The sequence below is a fragment of the Peromyscus leucopus genome, chromosome X, assembly GCF_004664715.2.
Source record: "Peromyscus leucopus breed LL Stock chromosome X, UCI_PerLeu_2.1, whole genome shotgun sequence".
In the NCBI taxonomy this organism is placed as follows: domain Eukaryota; kingdom Metazoa; phylum Chordata; class Mammalia; order Rodentia; family Cricetidae; genus Peromyscus; species Peromyscus leucopus.
The window spans coordinates 48,160,999-48,183,768 of record NC_051083.1 but is presented as its reverse complement, the minus strand read 5'-3'; the positions used below and the strand labels follow the sequence as shown (position 1 = coordinate 48,183,768).

General features: G+C 35.2%; 1 protein-coding gene across 1 annotated transcript in view; it reads left to right on the top strand.

Annotated features, from left to right (window-relative positions):
- Il1rapl1 (interleukin 1 receptor accessory protein like 1) overlaps window positions 1-22,770 on the top strand; it is a 1,261,588-nt gene that overhangs the window by 1,230,475 nt on the left and 8,343 nt on the right. The window contains exon 9 of the mRNA XM_028885184.1: window positions 18,738-18,881. Within this exon, the coding sequence (XP_028741017.1) occupies window positions 18,738-18,881 (144 nt within the window). The remainder of the gene's footprint in view (window positions 1-18,737; window positions 18,882-22,770) is intronic.

Below are 22,770 nucleotides of genomic sequence, written 5' to 3'. Positions count from 1 at the left end.
TCTAAAGTTGTTTAACTTCTGTTGCCAAAAACGAAGATTGGATGATTAGAATCATGTCAGATACTAAGAGGGAGAGAGTTAAGACAGAAGGGCCATGAGGTACTATTTTTCTATTAGTGCCCTGAGTCTTGTTCCTCACTCCAGGAAACTGCCCTTGTTAACTTATCTTTGCTGGGCCTAGAAAGCTTGAGAATTAGATACTGGTTTCAAAGAGAGCCAACAAAGATCTTCACCTAGGGATGGGATCTTGTGAAATTTTCCCCGGTGTTTTCATTATGTAGGTCTCGTTTAGGCAACCATATTTTTGAGATTTCATGGGCTCAGCCTTCTTGAAATTTCTAGAAAACACTATCTATCAGTGTGTGTGTGTGTGTGTGTGTGTGTGTGTGTGTGTGTGTGTGTGTGTGTAAGCAATAATTAAAGAATATGAGCCTAGGAATTTGAAAGGGAATGGTAGGAATGTGGAAGAAATTAGAAGGGGTAAAAGGACAGGGAAAATTAAGTAAATACAGTATCCATGTATGAAATTCTCAAATTTTTAAAAATTTTAATAAAAAAGAACAAAGTAGCCGGGCGTGGTGGCACACGCCTTTAATCCCAGCACTTGGGAGGCAGAGGCAGGCTGATCTTTGTGAGTTCGAGGCCAGCCTGGGCTACCAAGTGAGCTCCAGGAAAGGCGCAAAGCTACACAGAGAAACCTTGTCTCGAAAAAACCAAAAAAAAAAAAAAAAAACAAAGAACAAAGTAAAGGTCTTATATATCAGTTGCTGGGTTATTTCTTATTCCTGCCCATAGTTGATTAAATTTTCTGTCTATGTCTCTGAATATTTACTCAGATTCCTTTGCTTGGGTCTCTAGTTGCTGTTGCCTGTCTTGACACGCACCAAGCCATCAATTTTTCTCCAAACCCTGGCCTTTCCTTTTCTCTCTATGTTGTATGTTTTCCATTTCTCCAATACAACAATACTATATATCAGTGTTTCTCAACATTCCTAATGTTGTGACCCTTTGATACAATTCCTCATGTTGTCATGACCCCCAACCACAAAATTATTTCTGTTGCTCCTTCATAACTGTAATTTTACTATTATTATGAACCATCATGTAAATATTTGTGTTTTCCAATGTTCTTAGGTGACCTCTGTGAAAAGGTCATTTGACCCCGAGGGGGTCACAACCCACAGATTGAGAAACACTGCTCTAAATGGATACACACTAGAAATGTGTTTTGGCCTCAGATTTTTCCACTCCTCCATTCATCAGAAAGAAGTGGATTCTGTGTCAGTGACCTATGATTTGTGGTCCCAAATTTCCTGACTACTTGATGTCCTCAAAATATGTACATCTTTATTATCTATAACAAAGCATTTTAATAGTTAAGGGTATGGATTTGGGAACATGGCTGGCTGTGTTCAAGATTCAACTCTTCATAATTTTTCTGTCTTAAGCAACCCACTCCATTTATGTGGGCCTCAAGTTGTCTTCTATAAAATGGGAGTACTAAGATATCCTTTCACTTATAGCAGCTATGAGAATTAAATGAACTCATATGTGCCGTTGCTTATCACAGCATCTGACACATACTTAGTGCCCAATAATCGTTAACAAGCTACTACAAGATTTCTCTGCTCCAACTGTGTGGTACTGCAGGTAATGGAGGATGCAGCAATTGTATGTTCCATTAAAAATTCTATGCATTCTGATTTATATTTCATTGAAATGATCATCTTTAGCTCCAGCAATTACGTCCCATTTCTTCGGAACTTTAACTTACAATAAATTTACTTTAGTTTGAATGCACTGTCCTAAAGTTTTCATTCATTTATTCATGCATTTAATGATGATTATTAAGAATCTCTTATGTGTCTAACATTGTGTTCACTTGCAAAATTAAATAAAGAGGAGGAAATAAGTACCAATATAAATTGGAATGTCATGATCTCCATTTTAAATTACTCTACTACCAAACATTCTGAACCTAGAATTGTGCTTTTCTTTTTAACTTTAGAATTTTCAAGTTAAGAAACTTCATTAACAATCCTGGTCTGAATATTTACATTTATATATTGATAATATAGCAATTCATTCATCATAAGGTAGTAGAACTGACAAAGTATCTATTTGATACTAAGTGCCTACTTAGCAATGATAAACATCTAGATTTTCTCTATTTCCCCTAAAACCCATTACACTTCTTCTGTACTGGCTGCCCACTCCAAAGAATGTAATTGATAGGATATAGACTTGCTCAATAAACTCTCTCATCTTGGAAATATCTTTAGTAATGTAATTAATGTGCAAATAATTTCTGAAGCATTGTTTTAAAGCTGGATGAATTTAGATCCAGTGAACTGTTTATCTCTTCTTATAGTGAATCATCTTTGTAATGTGTGCCTGTGTCCTCATTTTTATTTGCCTAGTACATGTATTCCTTGAGAGATTCAGTATGATAATGAAACCTTGTTGACCTCTCCTTGAGGTTTAGGAGGAGCCATTGGATGTCATTGACCATGATATTGGAATATATTTAGAAAGCCAAATCTTGCTGGGATATCACAATGTCCTACTGCACTATATGGCACTATCTCCCTGGAAGGTTGAATTGGTATTCATAGGAAGGTCACTTTTAATAAGTTTTGCCTTTACAACACAAATGTACTTAGGATCTTAAGTTGTGTTTATACAGAATCAAATCACAGCTATCAGGTTTAACAGCTTCTTTCCTTTAATAAGATTTGGCATTTCACAGTCAAATTTTTCTTCTATTTTATAACCCTTTTTTCTATTACTTCTTTGACTCTCTTTTTTATGAGAAAGCTAAGTATCTATTTCCAATTCCATAATCTTTTCTTAATTACTAATCTTAAAACAAATAGAAACACTAAAAAGGTATTGTGAATTTTAGTAACACAAATTATCCAAATTTTTGATGCTAATAATCTTTTACCTTCTTTCTTCTTAATAAAGGACATTTTAAGAAAGCTACCAAACTTGCAGACATGAAAATTAACTTTTAAGATGACTAGTTTATTACACAGAATATATAATTTAAGTGAGAATAACTCTAGGTTACTTTTTTTCTGCTTATTTTGCCCAAACAAAACCAATATGGGAAACAAAGCTAGATAAACTTCAGACATCCTTGTTGATTATGAATATGAATGAAAACTCTAAAATAGTTCATTACATATGGTCATATTTATCATTTCATTTGTTTTCTACTAAATGTTAAATTCTTGATAAAGTAGGTTTACTTCTCTGTCATATGCTTCAATGTATCAACCTACTTAATAGATGTGATGAAATGTGTTCCTATCAAACAGATTGATGAGATATATTCTGAATAATCTACATTTCACGTATTGCAGCTTCTCGGTTTTGTCACTATTGATCTTTTGGGCTGAATAAGTTTCTACTGTGGTGGGAATTGTCTTGTACATTGTAGATGATTTACAAACATCTTTTGCCACTGCATTCCCCAGTGATGAAAACCCAACTTGTTTACCAGCATTGTCCAATATCCCTGGAGAACAAAAATTGAGAATCACTGGTTTACAATGGGGATAGAGAAACGTCCTTACACGAAATGCCTTTAGCATCTTAAGTGCTAATAGCAGAGAAATTCCAAGTAAAAGAACTGTCATTTTCACCTTGAAAACCCCCCCACGATCATATCAAATGCAACTGGGAAGATCACAAAGCCAACAGAACAAATAGTTATCATAAAGGAATTGCAACAGTCAGACTATTTGTTTCCACATTTGGAAAGCCATCTAGATGTCTCTATTCTTGTACTTCACAAACTTTATAATACTTGCAAATCACCTAGGGAGCTTATTAGAGAAGCAATTCAGATATATTAGTCTAAGGTAATATTCAAGATTTGAATTTCAAGCAAGTTCATTACTGATAGTGTTGCTATCACTCTGTGGACCACAATTGGCATACCAAGGCTCTAGCTACACAATAGATCCTACTAATAAACTTGGTAGCATCTAATAGTTAAAGAGCAACTAGCTCTGTGGAGCTTACTGTGTATATGAGAAAGGAATGAAGCCACAGTACAACCAGTCAGTGGGACTAAATCCAAGTAATTGCCTCATTCCTTTTGTAGAGTCAACACCTTTGCCCTCACACTCTGTTCTTAATGATGTTACTTACATCACATATTCAATGACATTTTGCCTTCGAGAATGCATTTGCTACTTGAGATGCCTGAGAGGGCACTCTCTTAAAGTATAAAAATGATTAACCTCTGAAATGAAAAGTCCCTCATTTTTGGCAACAGTTCCTACATGTCCCATGTAATAAAAGGAAATCATATTCAGAAATCTCTCAACAACATATAACTTGTTTGCATAGATTACATTATGTATATTATTTCCTTTTCATCACAACCCTGTATAATAAGGAAGGATGGCCATAGTATCAGAATTGAACCACCACATACTGTTTGTCATGAGTACATTGATACAGAAAAGAAAAAAAAAACATAATAGTATATGCAACAGGATAAAGAGTTCCTATATGTTCAAAACTTTAATTTGCATAGATATCTACCTAGTATCTCACGGAGCAGCTATAAAATTCAAGCAGACCTCAAGTGGGGGCAAAGGAAATCTACCAAAACTCAGAGATTTGTATTAGAGAACAGCAATTTTGCCATTTTGGAAAATGAATACATCCGTTTACAACAGTTGAAAGGGTGCTGAAGAGATCACTTAGCAGTTCAAAGTGCTTATAACTCTTCAAAAGGACCAGAGTTCAGCTCACAGTAGTCATCTCAAGTGGCTCACAACTGCTGGGAACTCCTTTTCCCAGCAATGGGACACCTACTTTTTCGTTCCAAGGACACCTGCACTTATATGCACAAATACAAATTATTTTAAAGAATAAAATAAATTATTTGAAGGAAGCTCACCAAAATCATCTAGTTCACACATACCATAACCACAACATGATATATGTAATCAGAAATAATAGATAAGATAGTATGTCTATGACCAATACTCACTAATAACTCCTCACTCTCCTTTCAGAATCACTCTCATAGTCTCATTATTTGCAGATCAAATCTACCTTTTTATTGATTATGCTTTCTATACCACTTGAAATATTACTTCACTGCAGGCTGTTTAGAGGAGATAGTTTATGTAAGGCTGTTGAATGAAAATCATTCCACTTGTAAAATATATAAAAATACATATGTATTTACCACCTTCGGGTAAAGCACATACATGAATTAGACTTAGTAGCTAAGTCACTACTTCCAGAGGGTTGTATATCACTATCCTGGGGCAACATTGCTGGAGAGAGGATGATAGCTGTGCTTTGTATGGCTGTGAGTTCCAGCATGTGGTTGAGAAATGGCACAACTGGGTCATAATACAATACAAAAGATATAACTTTTAATAAGCAGTTCCTGGATGTCGAACTTTGACAACCAGGTCAGTAAACTGAGAAATTTGACATGACACATAAAAAATGCTAACTGCTCTTTCAGGTCACATAGCAGGAGAAAGTATGTTGATTTCCAATAGATTACCATGGTAACTTGTGTTAGATTTTTAGTGCTGAGAAATACATTTGCAATCTCTAAGAGATATGTTAGCTATTTGTCTCTGCTTTTAGGGCACATGTTCTATTTTTAGCATGTGCTCAATAAAGAGTAATGTGTATGAAGGTTTAGTTTTCTAAATTAAAAGTGGACATTTAAATGTCCCAAAAACAAAGGAAAAAATAAATTCAGAAAGAAAACCCAGCAGTATATTCAGGAAGGCACACAATAATCGTTTTTAAACCACCCAAGAATTATTATCATTAGTTGAACTATGCTGTGAATGAAGATTGACTGAAAAGAGATTATGAACGATGATGGAAAATTTGAGTTTCTTGAGAGTCTTTTAATTTTCACTCTTCAGCTGCTCATTACCTAGAGCAAGTCTCTGCCTCATTGGTCTTCAGTTTCATCATTTGTAAACTAATTGTCCCTCAGCTTCAGGGCAGAAATCTTGAAAGAACATATTAAGTACTCACAATAATATATATTAGGTCATTTTTCAGATTCTCGGAATTTCAAGGTGCTGGGCCTCATTTTGTCAAGCCTGAAAGTTAATTGAAGTGGTTGCTCTTCCCAAGGGCTTTTCTTCTGGTTGCCTCAGAACTTTGCTCCCATTAGTGCAAAAATACAAACTAAAGTTCCTTACACACAAACGTAAATGTAACAGGCATTTGCCAACATCTGAAAGAAAGCCTGGTATGGTGTGGTTCATGCCTATAATCCCAGCATTTGAGAGGCTCAACAATAAACTGCAAAGGTCTGAGGCCAGCCTGAACTATATAATGAGTTTGATGCCCACTTGGGCTACAGAATGAAACCCTGTCTCCAAAAAAAAAAAAAGAAAAAGAAAAAAAGCCTGAACAAGTGAGCCTTAAATTACCTGACTTGAAGAATTTGAAAATTTAAATCTAGACTCTAATGTAAAATTATTTCTCTGGAGGAGAAATAATGATAGATTCTGCTATTTCTTGTCCCCCAAGCTTACTCATTACACCATGGTTTTCTTTTTAAGTTCAATAAACTATTTGCAAATTTAGAAACAAGGCCAAAGTCCCACCATGGTCCTCATGGTCCTCAACTGCTTTATGTATTCAATAACAGAGAGTGATCAAAAGCGTTCAAAAGTGAAAAGACAGAGATCTTTCTGTTACTCCCATTGGAGAAGTAAATCAGCATGTTCTGTCAATACTGTTTGGCTCCAATATCTCCCACTCTGAAAACACCAAGATTTCAAATGAAACTTTTCTCCAGAGAGAAATTATTACCAGTGTTTTATCACCAAAAACGGTTGTTTTTAATCCTTTCAATAATTAGAAAATATATTAAACACTCAAAGAAAGAAAACTGAAATGATAGCAAAAGTCTGATACTTATCAATGCTTCCCACTTTGTAGCTGTAGTACAATAAGGTTTTATATGTGCACAGTGTTTTACATATTTATTTGCACTAGTGGAATATTCTTCAAATCATAATATTTTTATCAGAGTCCAATGTTTCTGTAAAAAAAAAAAGTGTAAAACATGGCTCTTATTGGTTATCTAAGCAGTCCAGATGTTCTGTGTTCTTTGGGCATCCCAAAGCATTCCCAATGGAAGAATGACTTGTTCTAACTGTGACAATATATCCTCTGGTGGACTATTGCTTTCAGGATAAGCATCACATCCTTTAACAAAAAAGAGGAAAATGGCAATGCCACCTTCACTTTGACAATTTTCTCTCCAGAGAGGTTTTGTAACATTCCATCTGTGCCTGTCTATTTGTATGACATGTTAAGAAGGAAATTCCTAGTAGAGAGAAAGCAAATACTTTTTCTTCGAAGATATTTCCTTTTAGGCCAGTGCAGTTTGACACCTTGATATACAATAGCCTTGTCTTCTAAGCTGGTCACCTGAGGCCCTTTTGTTCTTTATTTTAACAGTATGCTCATTCTTTGTCTGATTTCTCTTTTGAGAGCTAAGATAAAAGAGCCCACTCTGAATCTTTCATATGTCTGTATGTGTGTGCAAATATGTGATGATGTGTATGTCCAATGTATACACCTTATATACTGATCTTTCAAAAACTGTTTTATAGTCTAAAGGGGAAAAGTTTTCTGCAATAAATCCCTACTTATGCTAGGAACTACATATTGTACCTTTTGAAAATGAATGCCAACTTCCCCCAAGGGTAATCATGATCTTATTGTTCTGACCTAAATTTGGAAAACCAGCTTAACTGATACATGACATGAATCCTCAGACAACTATTTTATTTTGGCAAAGGCACAGGTTATTTACTTTGAAAGTAAATTAAAAAGATAGACAATATATGTTAACTAAACAAGACAAGGAGAAATTTGCCTAAAATCATCCAACTTATAACAAATATATTTTCACATTTCATGCTATATCAAATCGTTTTTCAAAAACCTTTCCACTCTTGCACTATGCCAATTAATGATTAATTTTTATCTCTGAAATCTGCCAACAAAACCACACAAAATATGTGAAATGTGTTGCTTACTTCTCTCATGATTATTATTCTTACAGTTTTTTTTACATTCATATATAAAAAACACATATGTTCTAACACAGTGACACTTCAGTGCTCAATAAATATTGGTGTGTATTTTGGAGTAGATATGTCCTTGCATGTCAGAATCTACAGGATGTGAGTTCTTTTAGGCGATAATCATACATTTCTCCCCCCCCACTTTATCAGTAGGGTGCAAAAGCACTGTACACTACACTATATAGAAAACACTTATTAAACAAGCATAAAATGAATGAATGAATGAATGAATGAATGAATGAATGAATGAATGAATGAAAAAAATGGATGTGGGTGTCGTATCTCAGTGGCAGAGCACTTATCGCCAAGGTCTAAAGAAATAGTAGGTGATTCTCAGATTCAAAGTGAATACAAACTTAAAATTCTGTATATCTATACAAGATTATATTATCAGCATATTTATGAAGGAAGGATAACTTCTAACTCTATACTATAAAGTCCATTCTCTCTCTTTCTTTCTCTCTCTCTCTCTCTCTCTCTCTCTCTCTCTCTCTCTCTCTCTCTCTCTCTCTCTCTCTCTCTCTCTCTCTGAGTGTGTGTGTGTTCAGGCCAGAGGTTGACATTGGGTGGCTTTTTCTATTGCTCCCCACTATTTGTTTTTGAGATGTTTGAGACCTTTCACTGTACTTGGATCTCCCCAAATCAGTGAGATTAGCTAAGCAGCAGGCAGCAGGGGACTTCCTGTCCACCTCCTGCGTGCTAGGATGACATGCATGTGCCACTGCCCTTGAACTTTCTTATGTGCGTTTTGGGGATTGAACTTAGGTCCTCATGTTTTCACAGCAAGAACTTTACAAACTCAGTCATCCCTTCAGCTCCAGGTTCTCTACTGTATGTATAATGTATATTTTAACCAAGTAATGGTTATAATTTTCAGCCATTTGAACATTATGATACATTAAACCAAAAATGACGGACAGAGATCCTGGAATTTTAGAGTAGAAAGAGATACATTGTTATTGAAATCTGTGTGAATTCTTAAGCATCTATCTAGTTATTTATTTATTCAACAAATCATCACTGAGTTTCTACAGGATGCCAGACAATTTTCAAAGGACTTGAGATATTACTGAAAATAATTTAAAGAATAGAAAAAACCAAACAGTAAAACAACCAAAGAGTCACCATCATGTAATTTAGATTTCATCAAGTCACAAAATAAATAATAATATGGCTAGTAATAAGAAAATTGAATATTATATTATGTGGTAACAAAAACTATAGAAAAATATGAGTCCAGAATGCTTTTTTTTTTTTTTTTACTTAAAATGAGCGGTTGGTAGAAGAATTTCATATGGTGCCATATGAGCTAAGATATAGGAAACAATGAGAGTAGCTGGTCATAGTGGCACATGCCTAAAATCCAGCACTTATTTAGGGAAATCGGGGGTTTGAAACTAAAATTTTTAGGATGCCTAAAATACACAATGAGACCCTGCTTCAAAGAATGTGCTTTCACATACACATACATGCACACACACATGAGTACACACATGCATACACACACACACAGAGTCAGACAGACAGACAGAGACAGAGAGATAGAGGGAGGAGGAAGTGAAGAGGAGAATACAGAGGAGAAAGGGGTGAAAGGAAGAAGAGGAGCGTGGCATATGGCATCTGGGACAGAAGCATTCTTGGGCAGAAGGGACAGCTGAAACCAAAGCTCTTATGAGAAAGCAACTGTTCATTATGCTTATAACGCAAAACCATAGACAAATGCCACTCTGTTGACATAGAGCACAGTAACTGATGAAACAGCAACAGGAAATCCATGTTGTAAAGTGTGAATCACTTTCCCTGGTAAAGCAGACTTTAGACTTGTGCAGGGTTGGTGGGGATTTAGAAAATGAAAGGCAAAGGTTCTAGGTTGCCACCGAATCTAATAAAACTTCAGTTCACAATGGATGGATGACTATGGCTGGGGGTCACTTAGCTTAAAGGAATGAATGCCAATACAAACAATTCCAAGTTCATTTGATGGATAATCAACAAAGTACCTGGAGAAAATCTCAAGGTGAAGACATATTTGGGGAAGATTAACTTGAAGTCTTTTGTATAGATTAGCTGAAAATAACTGTACATGGTGCAACTTAATTCAAAGATAATCAAGCAAAAATACACTTATTTATAACAACATGATAGTGTGGTTTTTTAAGTTATCATTTGACAGTTTAATGCACTTCTTTAATGACAGTCATTTATACCTCCCATCCCCTTCCTTTACCCCCTTCCTCTTCTACTGAAACCCTTCTTCTTGACAAATCTCCTTTCTACTGTTATGTTTCTCTTCATATGTGACCCACTGAGTTTAATTTAAGTTCTTGCCTGAGAACAGGTGGTAGGTCATTTACCACAGCAAGAGCACCTTGTCGGTGTTCTATACCACTGAAGAAAACAAAATCTCTCTCCTTTAGCAACCATTCATTGCCAGTAGTTTCTTAAGGAGATGGAGGGCCTCATGGGCCCTTCTCCCATTCATGAAGAAATGAAGTGGGGCCCAATATTTGGCAGGTCTTGTGCAGATAGACACAGTTGCAATGTATCCACAAGTGCAATGGCAAGGTAATGTCTGGGAGATATATCATTCTGCTGCACATCTCCATTTTATTTGTCCTTTTATTTTTAGCTGTTATTTTAGAACAAAACAGCAAACATTCCTCCCAAATTTTAAGGTTAGTTTAATAAATATCTACTTCACTGGGCAGTAGTGGTGAATGCCTTTAATCCCAGCACTCAGGAGGCAGAAGCAGTGAGTTCAAGGCTAGCCTAGGCTACAGAGTGAGTTCCAGGAAAGGCACCAAAGCTACACAGAGAAACCCAGTTCTAAAATCCAAATAAATAAATATCTACTTCTTTTCTCCACCTATGCTCACCAATTATTAACATTTTGGCACATTGTCATTAAATAATTCCTGAACATAGGAAAATGGATAAAAATATACTATGCTGCATCACAGAAAGTATATTGCAGACATTGTGACTAATTCTTCAATGTGACTCTCTTAAATTACCAAGTGCTTTTTTATATATATCCAAAGAACATTTACCAAAATTACAAAAATTCAAAATAATAAAAGGCTACTGTCTCTTATATGGTAGGTGTATAGTCTAGTTATAGACATTGTCTCAACAGATACTCTTTATAATTACATTTTCAATATAATAATATGCCTTGCATTTAGATGTCCAGTTTCTCTAGTGTCCATTAATCTGAGATGGCTCCTTACTTTTCTTTGTCTTTAATCAATACTGTTATTTTCTGAAGAGTAGTAACAAGCTGAGTTGGATTCTTGCAGCTGTCCTTCAGTCTAGATTGGCCTGACAACTCCTCATTTTTCAAATTATTATCCATTTCTAGCTACCATCAATGATGTGTGTCTTCTTAGTGTTTTATACCAGAGACCAGTTTATATCACTCCTGGCAATATTAACTTATGCCACTTTTGCAAAATGGTGCTTATTTTTCTTTTTAAGTAATCAGTAAGAAGGTACCTTAAGAATGTGAGCATCCTGCCTCACCAATTGTCTACCTCATAATTTTAACATTTACTGATAATTCTTACCTGAATCAATTGTTACTATGGTGGAGGAAAATTTCTATTTTATTCACTAGTTAGCATTCTACTTTTATTTAAAGCTTTCCCATTTTATTTGATTATAATTTACACAAACTCATGGATTTGTGTTTCATTCTATCTTCCCTTAAAAGCATAGACTTAAGAATAGTCCTTACTTCAAGGTGAAACAAACAAAAACCATATTCCAAGTGGAGTTTTTACAAAATTATACCTAGAATGATGCATTTTTACTCTAGTTCCTTCTTCATTTTTATTTTGTGGTGGGTTAAAATATGACAATTCAATTTCAAAGGCTTCTGGGAACTTAGTCTTAAGTAGGCCATCATGATTGGGCTCTAACCATTGGCTATATTTTCCATCCTTGATTGGTAGTAACTAAAAGTTCATTCAACACTTTCCCTGATAACCTCCTCCCAAAATGTCTAGATATGCTATATTTGGTCACAGTGATTAAGCTATTCCATTGATAATCTATTTTTATTTTGGTTATGATAATTTTATGTATCTTTCTTTCTTCCAAAAAAAGTAAAAAGACTTAAAATCATACTCCTTGCATAGGAATATATACCTCCCCCAAACTTTTTCTTGCTATTATACAAGTAGCAATTTGTTTTCTTAATATATCATCCCCTTGCCCCCCAAAAAATATAACTGCTTCTAAATTGTGCTGATGTATTGTAAAAACTGAATTGAATATCTTTTTGGGCTGAGCATAATTATCCTCCTGTCAAGAACAAATAATTTATACTGCTCCAGAGTAATAAATATGCATATGAAGTTATGTGGATGGATAAATCCTTATAAACCTTAGCTCTTTATAACACAATAGTAGTGGGGGGAAAGTACATCATGAATGAAGCTAATGAATAAACTGGGATCATTATAATGTCTATCATGTCTTTCCACAAAAAACTTGCATTTTACAGCCTATATATCAGGTAAGAATATTTCAAAGGATTTCATATAAGAACAGAACAATTTTAGACTGAACTACTTAAGAGTAAGCCACCCAAAGTCTTCCATTACACTTTCAACAAGATTTTACATCTATATGAATATGAATAGAGATAAAAATGCAAAGTGGAAACTCAAACTGAGCTCAAAAAACACATGAACTTTTATTTTGTTAAAATTTTACTTCTTCAAAGATTTCTAACAAGAGTTTCCAAACACCAATACCAGGTACAGGACAATAAAATATATATATTTTTAACTACACTAGGTACTTGCAGCAAGATTAGTATAAACGAAGTACATTTATTATTTGCAATGTAATCCAATACACTAAGAGATGGCATGTGCTTTATTTTAATTAGCTGTTTCTTTTAAAGGGTTGCTTGCACCAACTGTCTTGATAAGAGAAAAAAATTGTAGTCATTGCTCAAAATGCTTGTAGCAAATCTAGTTTTAAATTGAAGCAATTTATTCAGAAGCCAGTCTACTACTGCAGCAATAATCAATGTGTTTCTCTTAGACTGTACTGGAGCTTTCCAAGGACTATTGTTAAATTGCCTGTAACTAAATGACTGTTGGTGCCCTTAAATGTAACTCTTTGGCACTTGTTCATTTGTTGTGTTTAAGCAAATGCCAGCTTCCCTTAGGTTTTTGCTGAGCAATTTTGCTTTACAATTTTCAATATTCAGTCTCAGTCTCTTAAAGGAGGTAGACTCTATCATTTTAACCAAATGATACTTTTTTTTTCTTTTTGAAAGTCTGGGTTTTCTCTTTCCATTCTCAAAAGTTGAATTGTGCTGAAATGGAATCTTTTTGTTTTCTAATGCTGCCACTTCAGGCAACTCAGAGTAGAACTGAAAATCAGGCTCCTTTCAAAGGAAAATGACATTTGCAAGGGCAACACCATTCACAGTCACATAGTAATGCAAAGATAAAAGGCAATAGGAGGCCCAGATAATTTCTCTTAACTATGGCAAAATTTACCCTTCTGATTTTCTCCTGAACTCATAGCTACGCCATAAAATACATAAGGCTCATATTAATGAAGAGTTCAGCTTGGATCAGGAATATTCAGATTAAATCTAATGCACCATTTTCCTTGAGAGCATTTCACAAGGTGACAAATTTAGGTCAACTTAATAAATAGTAAGTAATCTGTGCACATTTACAATAGATATGCTGATATAAGATAGAGCAACAGAGGAGCAGGCACTGGTGTGTGCCTTGTGAGAAAAGACAAAGTTTAATTCCTGACCTCCTTCGAAGGATGCTGTAAGAACAGAACACCACGTTTTTACACATAGCATCACAGAGCATCTGAAGGGAAATTTGACATATGCTTAAGATTTTGGGTAAAACAGCAAGTGGCCAATGCTAAGTTTCTTTGGACCAGTTTTCACATGCTCTTATTAGTAGTAATAAATGACTGCACCTCAAAAGAATTATTATTATTCATTGCTCAGTTTTTAAGTATATGCAATTTTTCATGTTTGTATATTAATTGCAAAGCTACATCAACCCTATTATTTCTTATTACATATCATACAAACTATGATTGTCTAAATATATAGAATATTTAAGATATTATGTACAACTTTGATGACTCATGACCTCTATAAAAATAAATAGCTCAAATATTCTCTAGAAATAAAAATAACTTACTTTTGTACATATTAAATTTCTAAAAAAAAAAAAAAAAACAGTTGTCCATGAATTTGAAAGGGCATAAAGATGGATATATGGGAGGGTACGTAGGAAGGGAATGGAAGAGAGAAATGTTATAATTATATTATAATCTCAAAAATAAAAGATACAACAATTTTAAAAGTACCAAGAAAAAAATAGCTGTTTGAAAGTATGTAGAAACGTAGATTATGAACACCACCTAAAGAAATATGAGTCCCTTTTTAATTGAATTGCTAAGAACATGCTTTGGGCATCATTTTTATTGTCTCTAAAGTTATTTAAGTAGATATGGTACTTACACTATGTTACAAGCTTGGGCCTAGTGCTATACCTCCAGCTGCAAACGGTAGACTTGGAGGCACTATAGAAAAATCATTCCCTGCTTGGCTACTTATCTACAGGAGAACAGCTGTTCTGACTCCAATATTTCCTTAGAGTGTCTCCCCACACAGGCCTTGGGTCAGAACTTGTAATAGCTTTTCATAAGCAATCAGAATTTTAAAGAATTGAATTATGATTGGCATAAGATAAAATTCATAGACCTCAAGTAATCAGATCAATAAATTTTAACAAATGCATACACTGTGTATCAACCCCAAGACAAGATTTAAAAAAAAAACTATTTCCTTTACCCTGCAAAGTTCCCCCTTGTCCCTCTCCAATAAACTTTCCCTTCACTTATCCCACAAGAAAAGTACAGTTTCTGGGTTATATCACTGTGCATTGTAATAGGCTGTTCCTAAACTTTTGCAGAACCATGTGATAAATAGTACTTTGTGTTTGGCTTCCTTTACCCAGTGTAACCCTATGAGTTTTTGCATTGTGTATATCTTTAGTTTCTTCTTTTGCTTGGTGAATAAAATCTATTTATGGGCTGACGCTAGTTTATCCAGCATCTTCTGTTAATGAGATGGGTTGTTTCCCATTCTGGTTAGTATGGATAAGACTACTCCACGTATTTTTGCACAAGATTTCCTGAAAGTATCTGTTTATATCTCTTGGATAACTACATAGGAGTGGAATTGTTATTGACATTTAAAACTTTATTAGAAAACATTCCAAATGTAATAGCACAATTATGTTCTCTTATCAGCAATGTTTAAGACTGGGAATTAAGTATTCTTAATCAAATTTCCATTCTTTTCTTATATGCAAGAAATTTTAGTTGTAAATTATGTGTCTTACTTTAGGGTTTCTATTGTTGTGATAACACAGCATGACCAAAAGCAACTTGATGAGGAAAGGGTTTGACTTACATATTCTGAATCACAGTCTGTATAAGGAAGTCAGGACAGGAACTCAAGGTAGGGATTTAGAGGCAGGAGCTGATGCAGAGGCCATGGAAGAGTGCTGCTTACTGCCTTGCTCCCCATGGCTGCTCAGTCTGCTTTCTTACAGAGCACAGGACCACCAGCCCAGGGATGATACCACCCACAGTGGGATGTGCCCTCACACATCAATAGCTAATTAAGAAAATGACCTTCAGGCTTGCCTACAGCCTGATCTTATGGAGGGGATTTCTCAGTTGAGGTTCTTTCCTCTCAGATGATGTTAGTTTGGGTTCAGTTGACATAAAACTAGCCAGCACAAAGTACAAATTTAAAAAAAAGGTCCTTAAAAAAAGCCACAATGTGGTCTAGGTATGTATTTCAGTGGTAGAGCATTCACCTAGCATGACATCCTGGGTTTGGCTCCTTGGACCACAAAATTGGTCATGATCAAAATTACTATCTCTCCCACAATGTCCACTGTGTTTTAAATCAGGATGTTCTGATCCATCCTGTGGACATAAGCTGTACTTTCATTCAGGTTTCTCTGTGTGGTGAAGTTCAACTGGTATTCTGAGAACAAAGACCCAAAGCACTCCACAGTATTACTTACTCACTTCTTCCTTCTGCTCACACAGTTGGAGGGAAACACTATTCTGAAGAACATTTCATATTTTGTTCTTGGCACCTTTGCACTAGTCTCTTGTATGGTTCCTTACAATGTTTAACAGATAAAGCTACTGTAATTATTTTCCATTGTTTCATATTAATTTACTTTGACTCTGAAATATTTAATTTCTTATTTGACTTTTTTCTATCTTAAATTCATAGTGAGGTCTTTTTTAATAAAATATTTTCTTCAATCTCCCATTTAATTTTACTAAATATAAAAAAATACACTTGATTAAATAATAGTTATATGTATTGACTTTATTAAATTGTTACATTAGGAATAAAGAACTAGATAATGAGAAATGTGACTGAGATTATTTTTCTTAATTGTTACAGAAAAAAATGTTATCACATACAAGCATGCACACATACACACACAAACACACACACACACACACACACACACACACACGCATTCTTGTGAGAAATTATTTTCTCTGCACTGTCTCATTGCTGTTACTATTTTACCCCATTTATGAGAATTTAGGAAGGAACTTGTTGCCTAACAATATGTATTACTGCAAGTCATAACTATCTTAATGTTCTTAATCTAAGCTTTTATTGACTGTGCTGTAAATTATATAACCCACTCCTTCACAGTTTCCCAATTACAGAATCTAAACCACTATTTTAGTGTTTTAATTTCAGGAATGACTGTATGTTATGTGACCCTATTCATCTGGGGAGATGTGAACAAAAGTCTAGTCACTCCAGCTAGGAAACTGATGACAGACCAAAATATGGGTCCCGCCAAGGATTAGTGCAGTGAACCAACGAGTTTTATTAGTGTTACTAATAGGAGCAGAAATAACTGCAATGACAGCAAAGCCCACCCCAGCACCAGTGATAGCTCACGAAAACTGGAAACCTAAAAGCACGCTGCACAGGCAGTCTGCAGGCAGCACAACAGGTTGGGGAGTGTCATTTCCCAACGACTCAGTAGGTGGAACCTCTTCCAGGCAGCTGCTCTGGTCTCAGGGTCTTTGCAGCTTAGTTTGCCTGATAGTGACTTGGGGGTTGGAAGGGTTGGGGGTGTCTTTATTGCTTACTCTGGCTAGGAGAGGCCTAGCAAATCTGGTTTGAGTTGTTTATTTCCTGAACTTAAGAAGGGGATGTTCTACTTCCTTAAAACATCCTGTTGCTTCACATCCCCTAAACATTCTCTATGTTACTGAGCTTCCTTCCAAGATGTAAGGTTTTCCTCTGGGACAAAACTGCCACACACAGCACTAAACTTACTGAATTAAAGAAACTAGTACTTTTCAAGCTTAACTTCAGGGAACAACAGCTACCCAACAGTAAAGACATTAGACTATGGCAATCAGTGACAACATTCATATACAGGCACTTAGGGCAGAGTGAGTTTCCATATATGTATATGGATACTTACTACTTACATACCAGCAACCTAAACTTTGTTACAGTCTTCATAAGCTCTAAAGGAGAAAATGCAACTATTTTATTCCAAATTTTCTCTGATCATTTTTGTTATAATATCAACATTCAGTATGATAAAGGAGAGCTTATATGCAGCAAATGTCAAAAATTCCTCCTTTAGACTTGTTTAGAGTAACATGTCTAGCATAATATAAGGGAAAGTAAAGAAAAATAAGAAAACACACGTAGTATCTTAATTAAAAAATGTTTCCAGCACATTTTGTTGTAATATCCTCTAAGAGACCTACTTTTTCAATCCAGTTATGCTTTCTACCTTCAAGATTACCCTAACACACCTGGACAGTACTCTTTTCAGAACAGTAACTCATCGGTTCTTGCAGGAGAGAGCAGATAGCACTCATTAGATAATTGTACCAACAGTCTAGGCAGCACTGTACATGTCCTCTAGGAACTATGATATTTGGCCCCTCTCTTTTTACCTTGAACCCAACTCCCAAGTAGCAGTTCAGGTAAGAAAAAATCATCAAAATTCATATTTGGGTGATCATAAAGCTGTCTTATCTTTAAAATCTCATTTCTTTTTATCAATTCTGAAAGCATAGTTCACCAGACCTCCTCAAGGGATATGTGTACCTGGAGAGGTTGCTGCCCTAGGCCAATTCAATACTGAAGTTTCCAATTAGATATTTACAATATTTAGTCCAGATGCAATGTGTCAACCAAGTTCATTTTTACCAAAGCTGAGTTACTAAGCAACGTTGTCACACATTACCTTATCCAATTACCACGGAAACAGAATTGAAAGTTAAAGATGGATTAAATCCTCACACAAGATGAGTATGTTGGTACATGCCCATGATCCCAGAACTTGAGAGGCTAAGGCAGGTGGGTCACAAGTTCAAAGTCAGCCTAGGATATGCTGTGAGAACCAATTTCAAAAAAAATTGTCACAGAAAAGGAGATGAGATTTTTTTTTATCACATCTGGAGTTACTTGCAGCTAAATAGAATGACGTGGTTTTTATATGTAATTATTGTATAATTCTCCATTGCTTCTTTTCCCCCTAGAGTTAATGTACACCGTTGAACTTGCTGGAGGGCTTGGTGCTATTCTCTTGCTGCTTGTTTGTTTGGTGACCATCTATAAGTGTTACAAGATAGAAATCATGCTATTCTACAGGAATCATTTTGGAGCTGAGGAACTGGATGGAGGTAAGATGACTTCCCTGCTCTATTGTTTCTTCTGCTTGTTTCCTGCCTTTATTTTATTCCATCAAGAGAAAAGGTATGCATATCTTTGTAAAATCATTTTTGTATGGAAATATGTGCGGCAATTTAGAGCCAATGGGTAGTTTTCTCTGCAACCTGTCTAGTAACATCTACCCTTTTTAGAATTGTATTCCGAACAGCACTTACAAATTACAGACACTGATTGCAATGCCATCAGCATGTTCATTTTCTCTCACCTTGTAATCAGTACTGAAAGACCAGCTTTACTTTTCTATAGATAAGGTGTTTCTCTTTTAATTGTCTTCCCTAGTTGAGTAGGTTGAAGTGAATTTCAATTTGTTCTTGTTTAGACTGATGGCTGTTTTATTAAACTGTACTGACTATTTTAGCATTCTTCCAAGAAGCTCTTCAGTCTTGTCCATCTCTCTATTTTTAGAGACTAACTGTCATTCCAAGGATAGACCAATAAAGAAAGTACAATGCCCATTGTTTTTTATAATAACACAGCTAACAGTTTTGCTCATACTGAACAAGTAAACATTGCTTTTACAGAAACAGTAATTGTCACTCACCTCTGGCCAGCCAAGAATATGTGTACATTCTAAAAAGAACTTAGAGTTCATAAAATTGACCTCCCAATACCATTCATTACTGAACTTAAAGGGCTTTTGTGTTCCTTTGTGGTCATTTGGAAAACATAAGTCAAACTTGCAAACTAGACAGCACTTGCAAAGTGACAATAGTACAAATGATTAAGGTTTCAAGGTTTGTTGATAAGCATTGCTCTTTGTCAGTTTTGCACTAAGCAGTGCAAAAGAAAATGCAACCTTGTCCCTGTTGCTATACTTCAAACGTCCTCTGGAGTAGTCCATTGGCAAAGCTGTCAGTTGTCAAACTTGTAAAAAAGGAGCAGTTTGTTGGCATTGCCAACACTCCTCTCCATTTACCCTCCTCCTGCTGCCACTAAGGTGAACGCCAGGCTGCAGCAACACCAAGCTGCAGCAACACTATTCTTTGGGAGAGTTTTGGCAAAGCCATACTTTTTCTTGGTTGTTTTTTGTTCATATTTTCTCCCCTGCTCACAAAAATTAGTATATTTTGGTTGTTCCAAGAATATATGAAAAAACTGTCAATACGAGCGCACCAATCTGTGTGCCAGGCACCTTAAAATTATGCCTATTAAGCCTCATACAAGTTACAAGTTCAGTATCATAATCTCCATTTCATTTATAAGGTAACCAGGGCTCTCAGAAGTGAAAAAAATTCTTCAAAATTATAATTCAGCTATTACTATAAGTGGCCAAGTAAATCTACTTCCACAATCTCTATTATCTTTAAAATTGAATATCCTCAGCACAATCTGAAGGTGTGTTGCTATTTGTGCAATTAGAAGTAGATGATATTTTAAAAAGCACTTTATCTAAACAAGTCTCACATGATCTATTAACTTTATTTTAAATATGTTTAATTTTGTTCACAATGATATGAATGCTTTTGCCCAAACCATCAATTTCTAGTGCAAGCTTTACTGATCATTTTCTGAATGTAGAAAAATGATAGAATTTAATAAAAAGAAATCAGAACCATATTCAGTTGAATTTCTGTGATTTGAAATTTATTTGGAGGAGCCTTGCTACTACTTATGCACACTGCAGTGGATTACTTGTACAAGCTGAATGGATGTCGGTGTTCTGGGGGATTTGGGCCCTCAGTTTTTTTGGGTTTTGTTGTTGTTGTTGTTTTGGGAGGTGTATTGTTTTAAGTGAAAAGACAAAGCAAAGAAACAATAACAAACAATATTTTATTATGTTAAATTTTCTCTCAGAAAGTTAATTTAGTTTATAAATGCCCTAGGATTTGTTAAAGCTTTGTCCTTCAGGCCATCTTGAACATAATCAGGGATATAAGTACTAGGGCTTTCTTTGAGATGCTCCTGTGAATGCAATAAGCCCAAAGAAAGCCAAGCTAATAAACTTAATTGTCATCTGGGTAGGATAGATGTACATGTAATATTGCTAAAGAGAAAAAGAAAGCAAAGACTGCTAAGGCTGAGAGTGTTGAAATGTTTGGGGCTGTAGAAATGGTTCAGTGGTCAAGACTACTGACTGCTCTTGCAGAAGACCCAGGTTAAGTTCCCAGCACTTGCATGGTGGCTTCTAGAGAAAAGGAACACAAATCTTTAGTCTTCCAGATTCTGCCTCACACCGTTGGTGCTTCTATTATCTCCTTCCCTCCCTGATGCCCAGAAATCTCCTTTTCAGAAGGCTATACAATGTCCTAATCTTAGTGACATTCCTTTATGTCTTAAATAATTACCTAATCTTCTAAAGGTGGCAACCATTTCAGAAAATATCCAATCCCTATATTCCTAGCTCTCCAAAGTCTTTTTCCTCTGCCAAGGATGATGACTGTTAATAGAAAAGCCTGACCTTTCAGAAGTTTTTGATTTTTAAAAAATTCATAATTTAATGATCAAAGGTGAGCCCATTTCTTTTTTCTTTCTTTCTCTCTTTCTTTCTTTCTTTCTTTTGTTCTTAGCCATTTTATCAGTATATTGATTCTAAGAAGGAATTTTTTAAACAGTCTTGGAAGTAATGATAGGTAAAGAGTATAAAGAAGAACATGGAAATAAAAATTAGCTGATAGGTTACTGGTACATATGGTTCACTGGTAGAACACATGTCTAGCACAAATGAGGCATTGGATTCCATCTCAATCACTGAAGGAAAATGGGTTTATTAGCTTTCTGAAGAGACAGTCTAATGTACTGGCATGATAATAACACAGTCATTAAGTAACAAATGCTGGATTGATTGATTCAATTTTACTTTGCAACACAATTAGAAAGAATTTTAACCCAAGTCTAACTGATTCCCATCCCAAAAATTGAATCCAATGTACCAGATTTGGAAATGGAGAATTTAGCATCAGGAAACCATTTAGTCAGTTTCTTTCAAGTCATTACAGCAGCTATTTCCTGACTCTCTGAGTCCCATGTCACAAAGATTCTGATATGAAAGGATTACATTGTTGTTGTTGTTGTTTTTCCTGAATATAACATGTTCATGCTTTACTTTCTTCATTTGTCCCCAACTCAACTACTCAATCCTTTACACATAAATAGAAAATTGTTTTGTTATCTGGATTCAAACCTTGCCACGTCTTTTAAATTTCATCACTGCTTTTTGGATCATATTTATGGTACTATTGTCAATTGTGTTTATGGACACATAATTCTTAAATCTCAAACAACTCTGTTGTTGTGTCAGTATTACATTTTTATTACATATTGACTATTTCTACCAGGTTAAATACTAAGCCTGGGTTTTACATTACCTGCCTTTTATGCTCATTCTGCATCATTCCTTCCATTCCTCAGTTCTTCTTGGCATCCTCTACCTCTATGGCCACAATTTTCCCTAAATTATCATCAGTCAGTCAATACCACCTCATGTCAATCAACCTTTTCCCTTAATACAAATGCTTTTTATAAGTCTCCTCCACTATCTTCTTGCCTTCATATTTTACATGTCTACATTACCTTTCACATTCTTCACAGTTATCTTACTAAGTACAAAATAAATGTGACTTCTTTTTCTCAAGCCTCTAACAATAAAAAAAAAAAAAAATGCCCCATTTTTTCAACCAGAGCACATCCGGCCATCCTAACTCAGAAAGTAATTGCTATTAAATGGTAGATTAAGTCATGCTTGTAACATTGACACTCCTGTATAGATGTAACCAACCGTCTTATTAAATAAGAAACACAGAAATAATGCAAAAGAGAAAGCCGAGAGGTCAGAGCTCAGAGCTAAAATCTCACCCTTCCGCCTGCAGTGTCCCAGCTTCCCGAAGGAGACTCTATTTCCTG